General features: G+C 39.2%; 1 protein-coding gene across 2 annotated transcripts in view; it reads right to left on the bottom strand.

Annotated features, from left to right (window-relative positions):
- Positions 1–1,906: 1,906 nt before the first annotated feature.
- The window catches only part of tmem125a (transmembrane protein 125a), a 57,075-nt gene continuing 35,952 nt past the window's right edge, over positions 1,907–23,029 (bottom strand). For both annotated transcript variants that reach the window (XM_061975679.2, XM_061975678.2), the window contains one exon: positions 1,907–3,900. In XM_061975679.2, coding sequence (XP_061831663.1) covers positions 2,845–3,543 — 699 coding nt within the window. In that variant the 5' untranslated portion in view covers positions 3,544–3,900 and the 3' untranslated portion in view covers positions 1,907–2,844. The remainder of the gene's footprint in view (positions 3,901–23,029) is intronic.

Below are 23,029 nucleotides of genomic sequence, written 5' to 3'. Positions count from 1 at the left end.
AGTGTGGCACATATTTTTAACAGTGTTAAAGTTGTTTATACGGCCACCTTTAGTGTGACCTATATGGCTGTTGATCAAGTATGTCTTGCAGTCACTTAGTGGGCCGGCACGCTGTTTGTATGGAGAAAAGCGGACGCTAGAGGCAGTGCCATCACGGCACGCCCTCAATATTGTTGTCCGGATGATAATCGGGAGAAATTCGGGAGAATGGTTGCCCCGGGAGATTTTCGGGAGGGGAACTGAAATTCGGGAGTCTCCCGGAAAAATCGGGAGGGTTGGCAAGTATGAAGTCATTGGAGCCTTGCTTTTGATTCTTTTTTTTTTTTTTCCAACAATGACAGTTTAAAAATTATCTGATTTAAAGGTCTCAAGGATCTAAAAGGCGCCCATTCATAAAATTGTTCAAAATAAGTCGGATATATACAGTATATATACAGTACAGACTAAAAGTTTGACACACCTTCTCATTTAAATTGTGTGTTCTTTATTTTCATGACTATTTACATTGATTGTCACTGAAGGCATCAAAACTATGACACCTGTGAAGTGAAAACCCTTTCACGTGACTACCTCTTGAAGCTCATCGAGAGAATGCCAAGAGTGTGCAAAGCAGTAATCAGAGCAAAGGGTGGCTATTTTGAAGAAACTACAATATAAAACATGTTTTCAGTTATTTGACATTTTTTTGTTAAATACATAACTCCACATGTGTTCATTCATAGTTTTGATGCCTCCAGTGACAATCTACAATGTAAATAGTCATGAAAATAAAGAAAACGCATTGAATGAGAAGGTGTGTCCAAACTTTTGGCCTGTACTGTATATATATATATATATATATATATATATATATATATATATATATATATATATATATATATATATATCCATCCATCCATTTTCTACCGCTTATTCCCTTTGGGGTTGCGGGGGGCGCTGGAGCCTATCTCAGCTACAATCGGGCGGAAGGCGGGGTACACCCTGGACAAGTCGCCACCTCATCGCAGGGCCAACATATATATATATATATATATATAATGCACTTATATTGTTCTGTTTGGATACTTCACATTAGTTTTGGATGATACTACACATTTGAGTATCGATCCAACACTTACAGTTACAGGGGCAGTCTTGGAGTCTTGGCCATACCGATGCTGATTCTGACATTTAAAATTTACAAGGTCATTCAATGATTACATTTTCGATCACAATTATAATCAGACATAAACACAGGATGGAGGTGTAACATTAGCAATTAAACATTTTCATTATTTTCTATTGGCTCTGATTTAAATCCTTTGCTTTCTGCCCTCAAAACCTTCTTGTGTCCAGGGACTAATTTCCTGGGTTTGTAAACAACAACAAAAATGACAAAATATATATTTTTTACATAAATAATAGCTTTGTAACCACTATAGTGATACTATTTTGGGTATTGTTACTGTCGATATTTATATCGATCCACCCATTTTTGTTTCCATTCAAGAACTCTAGCCTGGGGTCAGCATATCCTCTTATGGTGTGTAGTGTAGCTCGTAAAGCTGTTCCTCGTTCTCCAAGGATGATACTTGTAAGAAACATAATGTATTTATTTATTTATTTTATTATTTGTATGACACAACTAGAATGTGAAGCGACTAGGATGAGAATCAGCACCTCCAAGTCCGAGTCCATGGTTCTCGCCCGGAAAAGGGTGGAGTGCCATCTCCGGGTTGGGGAGGAGATCTTGCCCCAAGTGGAGGAGTTCAAGTACCTCGGAGTCTTGTTCACGAGTGAGGGAAGAGTGGATCGTGAGATCGACAGGCGGATCGGTGCGGCGTCTTCAGTAATGCGGACGCTGTATCGATCCGTTGTGGTGAAGAAGGAGCTGAGCCGGAAGGCAAAGCTCTCGATTTACCGGTCGATCTACGTTCCCATCCTCACCTATGGTCATGAGCTTTGGGTCATGACCGAAAGGACAAGATCACAGGTACAAGCGGCCGAAATGAGTTTCCTCCGCCGGGTGGCGGGGCTCTCCCTTAGAGATAGGGTGAGAAGCTCTGTCATCCGGGAGGAGCTCAAAGTAAAACCGCTGCTCCTCCACATCGAGAGGAGCCAGATGAGGTGGTTCGGGCATCTGGTCAGGATGCCACCCGAACGCCTCCCTAGGGAGGTGTTTAGGGCACGTCCGACCGGTAGGAGGCCACGGGAAAGACCCAGGACACGTTGGGAAGACTATCTCTCCCGGCTGGCTTGGGAACGCCTCGGGATCCCCCGGGAGGAGCTGGAAGAAGTGGCTGAGGAGAGGGAAGTCTGGGCTTCCCTGCTTAGGCTACTGCCCCCGCGACCCGACCTCGGATAAGCGGAAGAAGATGGATGGATGGATGGACAACTAGAATGTGTCAACATGCATTTTCACGATAAAACGATTTAAAAGTGGTATGGTCAATCATTTTTATTTTATATTGTATATATTGGGCAACCTACCGACGGGTAAGACGAAGGGTTAAGGGGGGAAAATTGGTATTCAGTGCAACCTACATTTTTTTTATCATCACACTTTAATACTAATTTAAGTGTGTTCTTGTTGATGCAAAAATGCTACATGGTTTGTTATTTTATCCAAAATGAATGTTTTATAAACCACAATTTCCGGCTTTGTACAAGCGGCAAGCAAAAACTAAATTGGGTCTCAGGGTTAGTGTAAGTCCTTTTCTTTTTTCTACTTATTCATTCTCTTCTTTTTGCTACGGTTTGGTTTCTGCTGGTGTGAAAACTAAAGCAAGTGTCATCTTGTAAAAGGATGATCATTCTATTAGGGCATTTAAGAATGAGAAGAGGCAGTGACGATGCTGTTACGTCTCATATGAGATTAGCCAGACTGGAGGTGGTTTCCCTACGAGCCTGGTGGTCCATGTGTCCCGAGATGGTGAAGATGTTCAAAATCCGGTCCAGAAACCTTCGTCCGTGTCGTGTCCTCTCCAGCATGATGACCACAACGGAGTATATTCCAACGCCCAAAACTGCAGCCCCGCCTCCAGTCAGCAACACCACCCCGGTGATGTACATATCGTTCAGGGCCTGACCCGGTTTGGGCATGTGGTTCACCAGAGCCAGATGCAGGAGAACCCCCCCGCAAATGAGCAGCGACAGCCCCGTGATTAAAACCACAAGGAAGTCGGATAATCCGCCGCTTTTCAGCATGTCGATCTGCTGCCGGCTTCGGACGCAGTTCATGTCCTGCACGGCGGAGCTGAGCAGCTGTTTGAGCAGGACCCCCAAGGCGAGCAGACACAGCGCCGTGCCCGCACCCAGACGCCATTCGCTGGAGACGCTGGTGGTGGTGGAGAGCAGGCCAACGCCGCCGAGCCCGCAGCCCAGGATTAGTAACACGGCGACGCAGTAGCACAGCAGAGACTTCCCTGGTTCTCGGAACCACCACAGCTCCACTTGCTCCTCCAGGATGCTGTGCTGGATCTGAACAGGGTCAGCGGGACCATGGAGGCCCGTTTCAGAGCCTCTCGGTCCCCTCAGGGGGGGAAAGTCGTCCAGTTCAGGCATCCTGCTGCTGCTCCCAGCCTGGTAAATAAGGCTGCCGCCACCACAGAGGGAAAAGAATCCACTTAAAATCCTTTCAAGCTGTGTCACCTTCACTGACAGCTACCAAGTCCAACGGGGGTCAGTATGGATGTTAACCTGGAGATCTCCCAGGTGGCTTGAGAGGCTCTGCTGTGGGAATAGGATACCATGTTGCAATTGTACCAAATCACCTGTGTCTTTTGTCTTTATCCACACAGGACCCCTTTAGTCAATTCAGGTCTATGTGTCCAAGCTGGATGCAACAATGGATCCACCTTTAGCTTCCTGCTTCCGTGTCCGAGACAGGAATAGAAACCTGCAACGTGCAGCAGTCCTCATCTGGAAAGAAAAGGCAAATTGGTCTTGTAAATTTGAACCTTTCAACACTTTGATCTTTGATTGATTGAGACTTTTATTAGTAGATTGCACAGTACAGTACATATTCCGTACAAATAGGGATGATGCTCGAACCCGGTTTTCCCGGTTGTTCGATAAGAAAAGAACCGAGTCCTCGGACTCAAATCACTTTTTGATAACCGGTACCCGTTATCGAGACCACTATAGTAAAGAAAAAGAGTTGGTTCTTTATTCGAATCCCTGGGAACGAATCCCGTCCCGACAAGAAATGCCCCGTAGAACATCACAAGAAATGACGTCACGTAGCTCAAAACTGATGGCTCCGGACAAAAGCGTGCAGGTAGGAGATGATTTATTTCACATAAAAAATACACATCACAACAGACAGGAACGAAACCAAAGGAAAGCGTGCCGTTCGCACGAGAAGCTAAAGCAAAAACTTACTTAGCACAGGAATACTAGAAGCTAAGGTAACTTTAGCACAGGAATTATGCGCTCGAAAACCAGAATGCCAACGTAACTGTTGCAAATGCAAACAATGAAGCTACGACGAGTGACCGGCTTAAATAGAGTCTTTGATGAGCAACAGGTGCACGTACAAGGCAGGTGAAAATCATAAGTAACCATGGTGACTAAAACAAACCCCCGAAGTGCACAAAACAACTAAGGAAGTCCAAAACTAGCAGAACATAACTAAACAAAACATGATCGGACAAATATATACATCATTTACTGACCTTTTTATAATAAAATATCTGTGAAGTAGAATATACAACCGTTTTTTAATATGTAATTAATTAATTCAGTCATTATTAATATACTGAGATGAAGAATATCTTATTTTCAATAAGGTTGAAAGTATTTCTCATAATTCTTCTTCTTTGTACTTTGTAAGCACTATTCATTTGAACAACCTCTTAAACTGGATCATATCAGTAGAATGTTTAACTTCTTTACTTTAATCCATTCCATCATTTAATTCCACATCATTTTAGCTGTTTGCAATTTTACCAAATCATCGAACTTTACTATTTTTGACTCAATAAATAAAGTGTTTGTATGTTCTCTATATCTAACATTATGTATCAGTCTAATTTATCTTTTTTGTAACACGGTTAACGAATGTAGCGCACATTTGTAGTTATTTCCCCACATTTCTGCACAATAACTCAGATATGGTAATACTTTAGTAGCGAGCAGTAGAGAATGTGAAGTGATTTGTTAAACCAAATATTGTGTGTTTTTTTCCATATACAACAACCTATCTGGACTCGATAAGAGAACCGATAAGGAATCGGTTCGATAAGAGGATTCGATAATAGGCTCGAACTCGATAATTTCTTATCAAACATCATACCTATGTACAATTGACCACTAAATGGTAACACCCAAATAAGTTTTTCAACTTGTTTAAGTCGGGGTCCACGTTAATCAATTAATGGTACAAATATATACTATCATCATAATACAGTCATCACACAAGTTAATCATCAGAGTATTTACATTGAATTATTTACAATTGGGGGGTTGGGATGTGGTGGGGGTGGGGTAGGTTAGGTTAGGTTGCTATCAGCATATTTCAGTCATCAACAAGTTTATCACCTGAGAAATGGACATTGAAACAGTGTAGGTCTCACTTGGTAGGATATGTACAGCGAGCAGTGAACATAGTGAGTTCAGAAAGCATAAGAACAAGTATATACATTTGATTATTTACATTTGATTATTTACAATCCGGGGAGGTGGGATGTGGTGGGGGGAGGGGGTTAGTCTAGGGTTGTAGCTGCCTGGAGGTGTTCTTTTAGTGCGGTTTTGAAGGAAGGTAGAGATGCACTTTCTTTTACACCTGTTGGGAGTGCATTCCATATTGATGTGGCATAGAAGGAGAATGAGTTAAGACCTTTGTTAGATCGGAATCTGGGTTTAACGTGGTTTGTGGAGCTCCCCATGGTGTTGTGGTTATGGCGGTCATTTACGTTATGGAAGTAGTTTGACATGTACTTCGGTATCAGGGAGCTGTAGCGAATTTTGTAGACTAGAAATCTTCAATAATCTTGTCAGAAGGTCATATGAAATCTGTTTAATTTTTCTCCAGTTTTAATTTTTATTTTTTACATTTTACACTTATTATTCCACCATAAAGTGTGTCCTTTTTTGTGGAATAAATACAATATTATAAAATGTATGTTAATTCAATGCAAACATGCATACAATTTAGACTGGCATTTTGAATGGTGCTGTCACGCCAAACTTCTTCCCCCTACAAAAACCTTCCCCCCCCATTTACTTCCGGAGTCATTTCCTCTTACGTCATTTCCTCTTACTTACGTCATTTCCTCTTACGTCATTGACAGCGATCGATAGAATCCAAATCTCCTGAAAATGGTGGTGTCACTGAATGACATTTGTCTTTATCTTTCCCAGGGGACTTATGTCAAACACCAGCAGGCTTCGAAAAATTCCAGGCAGAGTGTTAGGGCCGCTGCTGGGAACTTCTGTCTTTGTGGTAACGTGCAAAAAATATTAATTAATATATAATACTGTTAAATGTCTGTACTTTAACTCAAGTTAATTTGTCCGATTAATACAGACGTTTTGTTAACGCTATATTATAAAAAATAAAAAAAACAAGTATCCTTCCAGCGACGGGCAGTCAAAGCCGAAGTGTTATCGATCGCTGTCAATGACGTAAGAGGAAATTACGTAAGTAAGAAGAAATGACGTAGGAGAAAATGACCCCGGAAGTAAATGGGGGGGGGGAGGTTTTTGTAGGGGGAAGAAATTTGGCGTGACAGTACCTATAATAATTTTAATCTACATTTAAAACACTTCCTTATTATAGATCAGTGGTTCCCAAACTTTTTTCTTTACCAAGTACCACCTCAGAAAAAAAACATGTCTGTCCAAATACCACCATGATGACCAACATTAAAATACAGTAGACTAGTAGGCATACGTATTCATTAAACACAAGGCAAAGGTTTATTTTAACAAGTATATTTAATATTTCGGCCGCTGTTGTAACGTCGTGGTCACATGGTTATGCGCGGGTCGTTCTCCAAAGATTAGATGCAGGTGAGACAATGAAAATAAAAAATCTATCCGTCGTCATGTCTTTCGTAATGATTGTGAACGATAGGCAAAATTCCAAAAAAAAGTGCAGTTCCCTTTTAAGGGTGCTTGGCGGCTGCTCTGTTTTTAAGTGGAGATGACTCGAAGCTGTAAAAAAGTGCCCAATAAGTTAAATGTGCCGTCCTTTCTGTACATTGAGTTTGCATCTGTGGTCTCATCCACAACAACACAAGCAATGAGGTGTTTAGCGGGAGTATGGCTTGTTCTGGCTAGTATCAGCTTTGTAGTTTGTTCGCAGACTTAGTCGATGTTTAAAATGGTCGTTTCAACATTGTTTAGTTCGGGAGGGGGCAGTTGAGCACAATCATTACGTACATACAGTATTATTGTGTATATACTTGACGACAGGTGTATTTTATCAATGCATTCTAACTCGTAAATAAACGCAAATAAAAGTCGGCTTACAGCAGAGCCAATCTCCCGTCCAAAAGCAGAACCTAGTAACTCACTTCTAGCTGATTTTGATAAAACAAACGAAAACCAATCTATTTTATATTAAAGTCCCATCCATTCACAGAGATTTGATTTCTGCTTTGTTGATGTTAATTGGTATCCGCAATTCCAGCCTGCAATTTTCGTTCAGAATGTCCTAGTAACTCCAAAATTATTATCAGCTCAGTTTTGACCAAAATTGAGTTACTGGGTTTTGCCTTTGGGCGGGAGCAATGGGAGGTCCTCTATTTTGCCCATAAAACCCAATAAAACAAAATCCAAAAGCGCCAACAATACTCCGTTACATTTCGTGACTTGAATAATAACCAAGTATTAGTGATATTGTTATTATAAGTGCTGACGCAGACAAACTATTTGTAGCGGCGCCGTGATCCCTTCCTGTGTGCCAATTGGTAGGTAGTGAGTTCAAACCCCGGCCGAGTCATACCAAAGACTATAAAAATGGGACCCATTACCTCCCTGCTTTGCACTCAGCATCAATGGTTGGAATTGGGGATTAAATCACCAAAAATGATTCTCGGGCGCGGCCACCGCTGCTGCTCACTGCTCCCCTCACCTCCCAGGGGGTGATCAAGGGTGATGGGTCAAATGCAGAGAATAATTTGGCCACACCTAGTGTGTGTGTGACAATAATTGGTACTTTAACTTTCTTACTTAATGTTAGCATGGACTGATCAGCTGCTTCCTTGTTTCCTTGCTCGTCCAACATTATTCTAAATCATAAATTATGCTTCTCACCTGGATAGTAGAAGGACAAGGATCTAATCCGACAAATTGGTAAACGTTGACAGCCAATTTAATCCCGGAAATGGCGAGAACGACACAAAAAGACGCTTGGTTCCATCCTTTTCTTCGTGAGGATTATGAGTCATTCTTCATGTAAATGGGAATATATAATAATAATAATATATAGTGGTATATAATATAATATAATTCATAATAATCCCCTCAATTTCCCCCCAAAAACGGATTAACTCGCTGGAATATAAAGACAATATAACATACATCCATAAACGTGGATTCATATGCAAAAGTGCTATATATTTATCCGTACAGTAAATCTATTTATTTATATCTGCACCTTATTGTTCTTTTATCCTGCACTACAACGAGCTAATGCAACGAAATGTTGTTCTTATCTGTACTGTAAAGTTCAAATTTGAATGACAATAAAGGAAGTCTAAGTCTAAATATGTACATCCTAGCAGTCGGCAAACGAATGACAGCAGACATTTTACAGTAAGTCATGTTTTATTATGTTTGTTGACTGTTGACTCTCATGGAAATCAGAAATTAGTGATGGAGTAAAAAAAGCAAAGGCTGTGATGTGTTTTTGAAATTAAAGCGCCACGTTTGCTAAGAATGAGCAAAATACGTATCTATTAATGGTTAATATTAATGTGCCTGTTACTACATTAGGTATATACTTAACGTATTTTTCGGACTAAAAGTCGCAGTTTTTTTCATAGTTTGGCCGGGCGTGCGACTTATACTCAGGAGCGACTTATGTGTGAAATGATTAACACATTACCGTAAAATATCAAATAATATTATTTAGCTCATTCACGTAAGAGACTAGACGTATAAGATCTCATGGGATTTAGCGATTAGGAGTGACAGATTGTTTGGTAAACGTATAGCATGTTCTATATGTTATAGTTATTTGAATGACTCTTACCATAATATGTTACGTTAACATACCAGGCACGTTCTCAGTTGGTTATTTATGCGTCATATAACGTACACTTATTCAGCCTGTTGTTCACTATTCTTTATTTATTTTAAATTGCCTTTCAAATGTCTTTTCTTGGTGTTGGGTTTTATCAAATAAATTTCCTCAAAAAATTAGACTTATACTCCAGTGCGACTTATATATGTCTTTTTCCTTCTTTATTATGCATTTTCGGCCGGTGCGACTTATACTCCGGAGCGACTTATACTCCGAGAAATACGCTATATCATGTATATAAAACCCTAATGGAGGTGTTTGGATGTTTTTTAAGGGCGTTATAGGCAGAATAGAGCGACTTCCATAGGCTCCATTGTAAGCAGACTTTCAAAGTGAAATTGGCCGCCTCTCATCACTCATCTTTGCACCGTGTGACAATAGCCGGGTTTACGTGTGCTAAATGGTGATTAATTTGTATTCATTTATATAACGTTGACAGCCCTAGTATTAATAATATGCATGGGCAATTGTGCAATTATATCGTGAGATTGGATCCTTATACATATATATTCATAAATGATCTACTGTTACAAGCGGCCCTCTGAGGGCAGCTTGTCAATGTCAATGAAAACACATTTGACACCCCTGTTCTGCACATATATGTTCTGTTAAACTACCAATGGTAACGAGCTGGTTACTGGTGTTCTTGTTATATTCTTTGGGTTGAAAAACGGAACTGTGAGCAAGTTGCAAACAGCCCCTTGAATCCCATAAGGGAAATTAAGGAATTAACACATCAACAAATACACCCAATTAATGTTGCACAAAGTCTCCGGTATACTTTCTCTTTTAATCCAAACTTTCTACCGTGGCTGTTTACACGTCTCTCATTATCTCGATGCTAATGAGTGTTTGCTACAGGGACAGATGCATCAACTTCTGACAGCATGAAGAATCCACACACACACACACACACACACACACACACACACACACACACACACACACACACACACACACACACACACACACACAAAAACACAAATTTCCATCACACTGACTTACATTCATTTACTGCATATTCAGCCAAACAACATGGCTTCTGAACCAAGCCCAACCAAAAATTATGCAAAATATTTGGATGTATCCTTACTTGGCAAACCCATACTGTTACTTTCTTATGAAAAGAAATCGGTTTGGATGTTCAGGAAGAACACAGGAACCACCGAGGCCAAGCCTGGCATGAACTGAAAACTGCTGAAACACAATCGAGGAAGTTTTACAACCATTGACTTTTAGCCATGCACACCAAGCAAGAAGACCCTGCTTGGGAATCTAAACTTTCAAGCTTGATTGAAATTTTTAGCTTTCAAAATTAAGACGATTTCTGAAGAAATGGTCAGACTTAGGGATGATACTCGAAACCGGATTCCCGGTTGTTCGATAAGAAAAGAACCGAGTCCTCGGACTCGAATCCCTTTTTGAGAACCGGTACCCGTTATCGAGACCACTATAGTAAAGAAAAATAGTTGGTTCTTTATTCGAATCCCTGGGAACGAATCCCGTCCCGACCAGAAATGCCCCATGTGACATCACAAGAAATGAAGTCACGTAGCTCAGTCATTAGGCGCAGATAGGGAAAGCAGGAAAAACAATGGACCGTAAAAAGCGCTCCGAGGTGTAATAAAGTTCAAAACAAAAGGTATGCAAATGGGTGCATTTCTACCCTATATTTTAACTTTAGATTTATTCTCATATCAAACTCTTTTGGCTGTCTTTTTGACACTTACATCCGGCGCCCCCCTCCACACCCTGGATTATAAATAATGTAAATAATTCAATGTGATTATCTTGTGTGATGACTGTATTATGATGATAGTATATATCAGAGAGTATATACCGTATCTCTATCATGAATCAATTAAAGTGGAACCCGACTTAAACAAGTTGAAAAACTTATTGGGGTGTTACCATTTAGTGGTCAATTGTACGGAATATGTACTTAACTGTGCAACCTACTAATAAAAGTCTCAATCAATCAATCAATCAAAACACATAGAATCATCATACTGCTGTGATTATATGCATCAAGTGTTCATTCAAGGCTAAGGCAAAATATCGAGATATATATCGTGTATCGCAATATGGCCTTAAAATATCGCAATATTAAAAAAAGGCCATAACGCCCAGCCCTAGTTCAATGATGCCATTTCTGTTTGTCATGTATAATTTTGTCTATTTTGTGTTTATCCTTGAATAAACAGGTCAGTTTCTTGTTACCAACCATTGTGTATTATTCAAACTCCCCTAATTCAGCTGGCTAGTTGTTATCAAGAGTACTAAAACCCTTTTCAACATGATTCTGACAACTAAGTAGGCTAAATAACTTTAAACTTTAATACATGCTCGGATAGGCCAGTATCGGTCAGTATCGGTATCGGTCAGTATCGGTATCGGATCGGAAATGCAAAAACAATATCGGTATCGGATCGGAAGTGCAAAAACCTGGATTGGGACATCCCTAATGCTGGGCAGTGTAGTTGTTATATTCCCTAGCTCGTAACATCACATCTTTCCCCCTATAAAGAAATAATGTTGACTCAATAAAGTGTATTTATTTTTTTAGCTTTAACTTTTCATTTTTTAGCATTGTAACCACATTTGCAAACAACTTTTATCTTCATAGAATTCTCTTTCAATAAAGAAATAAAGTGCAAAAATGTCAAAGCATCATAACAAACAGTTATGTCAAATAGCAGCACAAGTGCACTTTTTGGAGAGCTGTATTATTTTCAGTTTTGTGCCCAAGGGACTGATTTTATTTAACACTATATTATTATTTATACACCTATAGTGATCACAGAGACAGGTTGTTTTTGTGTTACTGTATATATTTGCTTTTCTGAAAAATCCCACTTAATATACTTTGGGTAACAACAGTCAATATTTGTTTATTTTATTTTATTTTTTTAGGGGGGAAACAGTCAATATTTATTTACTTATTAGATTTTATTTACTTCTTATATAACAAAAGTGAGCTTTTGTTAAACCAAATATTGTGTGGTTTTTTCCATATACAACAACCTATCTGGACTTGATAAGAGAATTGATAAGGAATCGGTTCGATAAGAGGATTCGATAATAGGCTCAAACTCGATAATTTCTTATCAAACATCATCCCTAGTCAGACTCGAAAACTATATTGGCAAAAGTATTTGGCCACCCATCCAAATGATCAGAATCAGGTGTCCTAATCACTTGGCCCGGCCACAGGTGTATAAAATCAAGCACTTCGGCATGGAGACTGTTTCTACAAACATTTGTGAAAGAATGGGCCGCTCTCAGGAGCTCAGTGATTTCCAGCGTGGAACTGTCATAGGATGCTACCTGTGCGACAAATCCAGTCGTGAAATGTCCTCGCTCCTAAATGTTCCAAAGTCAACTGTCGGCTTTATTATAAGAAAATGGAAGAGTTTGGGAACAACAGCAACTCAGCCATGAAGTGATAGGCCACGTAAACTGGCAGAGAGGGGTCAGCGGATGCTGAAGCGCATAGTGCAAAGAGGTCGCCGACTTTCTGCACAGTCAGTTGCTCCAGAGATCCAAACTTCATGTGACCTTCCAATTAGCCCACGTACAGTACGCAGAGAGCTTCATGGAATGGGTTTCCATGGCCGAGCAGCTTAATCTAAGCCATACATCACCGAGTCCAATGCAAAGCGTCGGATGCAGTGGTGTAAAGCACGCCGCCACTGGACTCTATAGCAGTGGAGACACGTTCTCAATCTCACATTTCAGAATGCATTGTGCTGAGTGTGAAATTTGGTGGAGGAGGAATTATGGTGTGGGGTTGTTTTTCAGGAGTTGGGCTTGGCCCCTTAGTTCCAGTGAAAGGAACTTTGAATGCTCCAGAATACCAAAACATTTTGGACAATTCCATGCTCCCAACCTTGTGGGAACAGTTTGGAATGGGCCCCTTCCTCTTCCAACATGACTGTGCACCAGTGCACAAAGCAAGGCCCATAAAGACATGGATGACAGAGTCTGGTGTGGATGAACTTGACTGGCCTGCACAGAGTCCTGACCAGAACCCGATAGAACACATTTGGGATGAATTAGAATGCAGACTGAGAGCCAGGCCTTCTCCACCAACATCAGTGTGTGACCTCACCAATGCGCTTTTGGATGAATGGTCGAAAGTTCCTACAAACACACTCCGCAACCTTGTGGACAGCCTTCCCAGAATAGTTGAACCTGTAATAGCTGCAAAAGGTGGACCAACATCATACTGGACCCTATGGGTTAGGAATGGGATGGCACTTCAAGTTCATATGTGAGTCAAGGCAGGTGGCCAAATACTTTTGCCAATATAGTGTATTTTAAGACAATAAGTATGTTTGGAGGATTCAAACCTACTCACACACTGTAGCAACTGTGGTGGTGGAATCAAACTTTGGGGCTGTTCTGCACAAAGTGGATGGTAAAATAAAAGACTACCTTCAAATTGTTCAACATAACCTCAAATGTGCTGAAATGTAGACACAATTGGGTGTTCTAACAGGGCAATGATCCCAAACATACAATAAACAAAGCAGGCTTAAGGACCCATCGTGTCCAGATGACCAAAATTACAGGTTGTCAATATGTAATTTTTGCACGTGAAAATGAATCCGGCAATCATTTCCCAAAATATCAAATTGTTTTTGAGTAATTGGTCGATAACAAACTGTACTTGAAACGCCCCCTTTATGTGGCGGGAGTCCATAAGCCGTCCCTTCTTGGTGTGATGTCCTTCACAGAACTACAGCCCATTTCCCCGCATAGACAGTGTGGATAAAGACATGTAAAACTATTATTTTGATCACTTCATTGCATGTTTTTGTCGCCCTGGTCCATGATTACTTCAAAACTGATATGCTCAACATTACAAGCAAAAAAGAAATACAAAATAATCGCCAGTTCCGGACTTCCCTGCTCTTCCGTGTCCTCTTCGATAGACACCATAGTCTGTTTCCTCATGCACTTTTTCAGCATTTCCTCAAGCATCTTGAGGAAAACATCAGTAAAAGAGGAAGCAAAACAGAATACTAGCATCAAACATTCATCTGTTTTGTCTGGTTTTTGAAACGGGTGCTCCTGATTTTTGGGCCCGCATTCGACTTTAAGTCTGTTTTGCACCCAAACTCTGATAAAATCATTTCTTCTTTGAAGTCAGAATCATTGACTGTAAATTAGACTTTTCTCGCTTGGTCCAGCCCATTTTGAGCAAGTTAACATAACTACAGAGGTCCAAACTTTCCTCATATTCCCATCATTTGAAAAAGTATGCAAGCTGACGCCTTTTTTAGTTGTATTGCTACAACCTGCAACAATGCATCTTGAAGCCATATTTGATCATTAATGCAAACTTGGCGCGGAAATTTCAATATTCAAGACATAAATAACTAGGGGTGTGGGAAAAAATCTATTCGAATTCAAATCGCGATTCTCACTTTGTGCGATTCAGAATGGATTCTCATTTTTAAAAAATCGTTTTGTTTTTTTATTGATTTATTTTGTTTTCCTTTTTTTTTTAATTAATCAATCCAACATAACAATACACAGCAATACCATAACAATGCAATCCAATTCCAAAACCAAACCCGACCCAGCAACACTCAGAACTGCAATAAACAGAGCAATTGAGAGGAGACACAAACACGACACAGAACAAACCAAAAGTAGTGAAACAAAAATGAATATTATCAACAACAGTATCAATATTAGTTACAATTTCAACATAGCAGTGATTAAAAATCCCCCATTGACATTATCATTAGACATTTATAAAAAAATAAAAAATGAACAATAGTGTCACAGTGGCTACACTTGCATCGCATCTCATAAGCTTGACAACACACTGTATCCAATATTTTCACAAAGATAAAATAAGTCATATTTTTGGTTCATTTAATAGTTAAAACAAATTTACGTTATTGCAATCAGTTGATAAAACATTGTCCTTTACAATTATAAAATCTACTACTCTGCTTGCATGTCAGCAGACTGGGGTAGATCCTGCTGAAATCCTATGTATTGAATGAATAGAGAATCGCTTTGAATCGGGAAAATATCGTTTTTGAATCGAGAATCGCGTTGAATCGAAAAAAAAACGATTTTGAATCGAATCGTGACTGCAAGAATCGATATTGAATCGAATCGTGGGACACCCAAATATTCGCAGCCCTATAAATAACCGTTACCCTAATCCTTATTGGAACTATTTGCAAATGCGAGATCTGAGCAACATTTCCACTTTGCTTTCAAATGACTTCTTGCTCGGAATACACTTATTTGCCCACAGTGTGTCGGGCTGCAGCTTCCGATTATTTTAGTAATCAAGTAATATATCAATTAGTTGTTCGATTAATAATCAAATGAAACACACTGTATATCCTAAATACGTATTGTAGGAAAACTGGTAACAATAAACAACAGTTTTTCTGCTTGTCATTATTTTATTATTTTTTTGCTCTCATGTCTACGGGTATTTAAAGATCCGGACACTTCATGCGGTCCGGATTGTATGCGTTTTTATTAATTACCGTGTTTTTCGGACGATAAGGCGCACTTAAAACCCTTTCATTTTCTCAAAACTCAACAGTGCGCCTTATAACCTGGTGCACCTAATGTACGGAATCATTTTGGTTGTGCTTACCGACCTCCAAAGCTAATTTATTTGGTACATGGTGAAATGATAAGTTTGACCAGTAGATGGCAGTCACACATAAGAGATACGTGTAGACTGCAATATGACTCAAGTAAACAACACAAAAATTGTATATGTTCCATTGAAAATATAGAACATTACACAAGGCGTTCAACAATCAAAATGTTTTAGTACAACTTTGATAAGCTATGAAGCCACACCGCTTGATGGATTGTACTGTGCTTCAACATACGAGTATTATTATGGTGTGTGTATAAAGTAAGACATTCGCAATATTATGCAAAAGCAATTTTTCTTACCTTCTGGTACTTGCTGATCTGCATTTGGGATCTGCATAAGTCCTGAAAATTAGCGCATGTCTGCCTTTGTAGTCTGTGCCGACGCCATAGTCGATAAGCTTCTTCTTTTTCTCTATCTTCTTGTTATGTGACATTCATCCTTCACTGTTGCCAATTCTAATATAAAGTAGTGTAAAGTTCTTACTTATATCTGTCAGTAAACTCGCTATGAAAGAGAGTTCCGGTCGGACGTTTTTTCACGGGACATATTTTCGGCGTTGTTGTTGCACTAGTGAGCCACGGATGAGGAGATGCTGCTCCGTTATTGATTTAAGTAAAGTCTGAACGTCATTAAAACAGTTAGCTCCATCTTTTGACACTTCTTCCACTCCCGTCCTTGCACGCTACACTGCTACAACAAAGATGACGGGAAGAAGACGCTGCCGAAGGCGAGCCACGTAAATAAGACCGCCCACAAAAGTGACAGTCAGAAAGCCGCTTGAAGATAATCTGTAAAACATAATCTATGCAACATTTTGACCAAAGAACCACCATTACATCTTATGTAGACCACAAGGAAGTGTTTTCAATATAGAAAAAAAATAAAATAATATGTAATCCGGCGCGCCTTTTAAAAGTTAAAGTACCAATGATTGTTTTGTATGAGAATAGTGAAGTGAAGTGAATTATATTTATATAGCGCTTTTTCTCTAGTGACTCGAAGCGCTTTACATAGTGAAACCCAATATCTAAGTTACATTTAAACCAGTGTGGGTGGCACTGGGAGCAGGTGGGTTAAGTGTCTTGCCCAAGGACACAACTTAAGTGACTAGGATGGCGGAAGTGAGGATCGAACCTGGAACCCTCAAGTTGCTGGCACGGCCACTCTACCAACCGAGCTATACCATAGACCTGACGAGACCTGCTCCTCGGCAGTGCACTTTATAATCCGGTGCGTCCTATGGTCCGGAAAATACGGTACTCTCATTAAACGATTAATCGAAGCAACAGAATATACAAACCCCGTTTCCATATGAGTTGGGAAATTGTGTTAGATGTAAATATAAACGGAATACAATGATTTGCAAATCCTTTTCAACCCATACTCAATTGAATGCACTACAAAGACAAGATATTTGATGTTCATCCATCCATCCATCCATTTTCTACCGCTTATTCCCTTCGGGGTCGCGGGGGCGCTGGAGCCTATCTCAGCTACAATCGGGCGGAAGGCGGGGTACACCCTGGACAAGTTGCCACCTCATCGCAGGGCCAACACAGATAGACAGACAACATTCACACTCACGTTCACACACTAGGGCCGATTTAGTGTTGCCAATCAACCTAACCCCAGGTGCATGTCTTTGGAGTGGGAGGAAGCCGGAGTACCCGGAGGGAACCCACGCAGTCACGTCATGTTCAAACTCATAAACTTTTTTTTTTTTTTTGCAAATAATAATTAACTTAGAATTTCATGGCTGCAACACGTGCCAAAGTAGTTGGGAAAGGGCATGTTCACCACTGTGTTACATGGCCTTTCCTTTTAACAACACTCAGTAAACGTTTGGGAACTGAGGAGACACATTTTTTAAGTTTCTCAGTTGGAATTATTTCCCAGTCTTGCTTGATGTACAGCTTAAGTTGTTCAACAGTCCGGGGGTCTCCGTTGTGGTATTTTAGGCTTCATAATGCGCCACACATTTTCAATGGGAGACAAGTCTGGACTACAGGCAGGCCAGTCTAGTACCCGCACTCTTTTACTATGAAGCCACGTTGATGTAACACGTGGCTTGGCATTGTCTTGCTGAAATAAGCAGGGGCGTCCATGGTAACGTTGCTTGGATGGCAACATATGTTGCTCCAAAACCTGTATGTACCTTTCAGCATTAATGGCGCCTTCACAGATGTGTAAGTTACCCATGTTTTGGGCACTAATACACCCCCATATCATCACAGATGCTGGCTTTTCAACTTTGCGCCTATAACAATCCGGATGGTTCTTTTCCTCTTTGGTCCGAAGGACACGACGTCCACAGTTTCCAAAAACAATTTGAAATGTGGACTCGTCAGACCACAGAACACGTTTCCACTTTGTATCAGTCAGGCCCAGCGAAGTCGACGGCGTTTCTGGGTGTTGTTGATAAACGGTTTCCGCCTTGCATAGGAGAGTTTTAACTTGCACTTACAGATGTAGCGACCAACTGTAGTTACTGACAGTGGGTTTCTGAAGTGTTCCTGAGTCCATGTGGTGATATCCTTTACACACTGATGTCGCTTGTTGATGCAGTACAGCCTGAGGGATCGAAGGTCACGGGCTTAGCTGCTTTTGTGCAGTGATTTCTCCAGATTCTCTGAACCCTTTGATGATATTACGGACCATAGATGGTGAAATCCCTAAATTCCTTGCAATAGCTGGTTGAGAAAGGTTTTTCTTAAACTGTTCAACAATTTGCTCACGCATTTGTTGACAAAGTGGTGACCCTCGCCCCATCCTTGTTTGTGAATGACTGAGCATTTCATGGAATCTACTTTTCTACCCAATCATGTTCCCAATTTGCCTGTTCACCTGTGGGATGTTCCAAATAAGTGTTTGGTGAGCATTCCTCAACGTTATCAGTATTTATTGACACCTTTCCCAAATTCTTTGTCACGTGTTGCTGGCATCAAATTCTAAAGTTAATGATTATTTGCAAAAAAAAAAAAAGTTTATCAGTTTGAACATCAAATATGTTGTCTTTGTAGCATATTCAACTGAATATGGGTTGAAAATGATTTGCAAATCATTGTATTCCGTTTATATTTACATCTAACACAATTTCCCAACTCATATAATGAAACGGGATTTGTAAATCGAAGCCCTTTTTAAATTAAACTCATTGATTTAATCATTGCAACCCCTAACCATGTGCTTACAATATTTCACTTTTTTTCCCCTGTGATGCACTTGTCCTCCATGATACCTTTTCCCAACAGTCTTTTTCTCGCCTCAGCATATTCTATCTCCCACTGTTCCAGCATACGTCATCACGGCTCCATCACATGTAAACACAAACAGCACCCACAACACCCTCAAGGTTATGGCTGTCAGCAGCTTGTCTTTAAGAACCTGTCAGCGGCTTCATTTCTATCAAAGTCAGCAGCGCGTGGCGCAAGCCCACACGTCCCGATGCAAGCTGACAGGAGTTACGGCTTGTCCTCATCCCACGGCTCAGCGAAATAAAAAAAACTATACATCCGGTATGTTTACAAACACGATCGCTCATTCAAGCTTGGAAATAAGAGATAGTTGAGAAGCATTCAAATTTGATTCCCCTGTTTGGAGATAAATGCAGGATGACTGTGCTTTTTTTTTTTCGTAGGCAGGTGTTGCCCGGCAGGCGGGGTAGAGCAATAACGACGACGACGGGATATATGAGGTGCATACAAAGGGCGTGAAGTGACAAGTAAGGTAATTACAGCAAGAAGGCAAGGTGTTTATTGGCAACATGCTGCTCTTCAAGCATTCATGTGAGTCTTCAACCGTGGTACATTCACCAAGAAAGGAAATGATACGAGACAGTTTGGTCACCTATAATTGTTTTGACTAACACACCAACAGCCTTCATATTTTTTTCTAAATTATTTTTCATACACAAGTATTTGGTGCGCATGTGTTTGTTGAGTCACTAATTAATCCCATCTGGAGTGAACACAGTGTCAGGTGGCGCCACGAAAATAGGACACTGAGTCAGATGTGTGTTTACAGTATGTCACAGTTTATAAGTGATATAATTCTAATAATAAATACCTCAGGGTAAACCCTTGTGTGGTGTTCGGGTCTGTGGGACCCGTTTTCATTTTTTATTAAAAGAAAAATGATACAATTAATTCATTTTTCAAACTGAGACTCACTGACTTTGGCTCATTTTCTGTGAAGAACATATATCAGAATACATATTTAATGACCACACACCATACACCCCCCCTACACATTTCTATTACATATAAGATGTCCACACACACACACACACACACACACACACACACACACACACAGCAGGCCTAGACAGGAGGAGGACAGAGTGTAGGTACATAGAACATCAGAGGGTCAAATGTGCGACAAAATGAGAGCAGACAGTGTTGACAAACAATGTTGCAACCTTGTGTGGGAACCGCAGGTGTAGAAACACAAAAGAAAAATCCCTGTGGGATCCAGAAACTGGCAGAGAAATATTCCGTGCAACGTTCATATTGTTGTTACTCAGCCAGCGTTTGTGGGTCTGATGGACCCGTTGCATTTTGTGGCTTTTAATGCCTCACAATCAAACACTTTTATGTTAAAATACTGAACAGATGTTTACCTTATCCCAATAAACATCTGTTCAGTATTTTAACATAAAAGTGTTTGATTGTGAGGCATTAAAAGACACAAAATGCAACGTGTCCATCAGACCCACAAACGCTGGCTGAGTAACAGCAATGTGAACATTACACAAGGATTAAATAAGGTTATACTCTTGGTTGCTTTGCTTTTAAAGTGGAACTGTTTATATTAGCAAAACCAAGTAATAAAAAAATCCTTAGCACATCATATAAAGTGAATTACTTTATTTCGGGGAAAAACTAACACCTTTATAAAACCTTTCTTAACTCTCGGAGAACAACAAATGACCTTTTCCTTTCAGAATTGTTTTGCTGTAATTTGGCTATATTATTTGTTTATTATACATTATTTTTTTCAAAAGAGGTTTTTATTATCGTATTTCCTCGAATTAGCGCCCGGGCGGTAATTAATTTAAAACCTCTTCTCACTCCGGCGCTTACCAAAGGCATGCGGTAAATTTAGGCATGCACTTATAAATTTGAGTGTGATGTAAGGATAATCATGACATCGCTTAATGCCGTAATAAAATTGAAAGTACAATGAATCATCCCGGGAGTTCTTTTTGTTTGGGTCTGAAAAGGCAATTATAATGTGACACTCTTTATTTTTAAAAGGGGTCATTCAACAGTTACGTACGCATTTTTCTGTATGCAAAAACGCATGAAAAACAAATTGAAAATAAAACATGCTCCTGTACTTTAATTCTTAACTACGATTGTAACAACAAACATTATCAATCGATGTAAACAACATCCGTGAGGCCAGAGAGAAAATATCATTTGAACATACCTCTCACTTCCCAATTCGTGTTTCGCCATCAGCTTCCCTTCCATACTACACCAATCTCTTATTCTGCGAGCATCTACTCCAAACTTTCGAGCAGTTCCCTCCTTAGTGCTCTTTTTAGCATATTCAATAGCTTGGACCTTAAATCCTACTAAATCCTATCTTATTCCCTTTATGCGATTTTGAATTATTGAAATTAGCCTCCTCCATTTTCAAAATGATGCCTTGAAAGGTGAAGTGACACTTGTGACGTGTCACTCGTTTTGTACTGTATACCAGTGCAAAAAATACGCTTAACGCACATTTGCAATACCACAAACTGCCGGGTAACGCTAAAAACGTAGTAGGTACGTGACTTATGGCAGTAATTCTAGGCATACGCTAATTATTTTGCAAAACGAGTTTCACCCGGCGGTAAATCGAGGCATGCGCATACTATATACCCGGCGGCAATTCAAGGAAATACCGTATGCTACATTTTTAATTTTAGATGTCCAATCATTTCACAGGTTTACAATAGACATGCAGTTATATGGCAATACCCCAAAAGCCAAACAGGACATACATGTCCTTAATTTTTCAAAGACATACAAACATTCTGGAATATATATATCTTTTTTGTACTTAATTTTTTTTTTTACCAAATCTCTCAATAAACTTCAGCCATAAACAAAAAAATACCAAGCATTTGATGTATTTTATTATTATTTTATTTGAACCATTTGGAGTTTTTTTTTAATTAAATTATGTCACAGTTATCAATTAGGATACATTTGCATAATGTGAGTTAGTTTACTAAGTTTGTTTTAGGAGTTAAGTTTGAGCAAATTGAATGTCCTGTTTGGCTTTGAAGATAATTAAAACTGAATGTAGGAAATTGATGGATGGATGTCCTTAGATGGTTAATTAATTTGAACAACATTTTAACATTCCTGTTATAGAAGTTTAAAGAGCAGCTAACATTGGTGTAACTTGTGCAGTATTTAATATATATATATATATATATATATATATATATATATATATATATATATATATATATATACACATACAGTATATATATATATATATATATATATATATATATATATATATATATATATATATATATATATATATATATATATATATATATATATATATATATATATATATATATATATTTAGGTGGAACAAGTTTACACACCCCTGATTTAAAATATTGTAAGTTTTCAAAATAAAATATACTTAAAATTTAAACAAAGTTTAGTTTGTTCATTAAAAAAAAAACTAACCTATGAATTAAGTAGAAAAATTACATCATCCATAATAAACACTGTTAAATGTGTAACTGACATTAATATTTTTGTACAAGCAGAAATATTGACACACTAGGTTATGCAGTTACACAATTGTATTATAACTATTTTTATTCTATTCTTACATGGAAACAAACCAACAGTAAACATGTAAGAAAAATTAGCAAAACAATCTGTATGTAGTAATGAGAAAAAGCTGAAATGTTCAAACTAATAATTAATAATAATCTACTTAGTCACCTATAATACAAAGCTGACACAATATCTGTTTTTGGCATATTTGTGTTTAAACCAAAAAAATATCAATATGGCCCCTGCATACATTAACTTCTCTGTATGCGGCCCTTGGAGGAAAAAGTTTGTATTGATTTCATAATACATACTGTTAGTATTGATATTGATATTGGCCAAGAAGACGCACTA

This window comes from Nerophis lumbriciformis, linkage group LG14, assembly GCF_033978685.3.
Source record: "Nerophis lumbriciformis linkage group LG14, RoL_Nlum_v2.1, whole genome shotgun sequence".
NCBI classification, from domain to species: domain Eukaryota; kingdom Metazoa; phylum Chordata; class Actinopteri; order Syngnathiformes; family Syngnathidae; genus Nerophis; species Nerophis lumbriciformis.
This window is presented reverse-complemented; position numbering and strand designations above follow the sequence as displayed.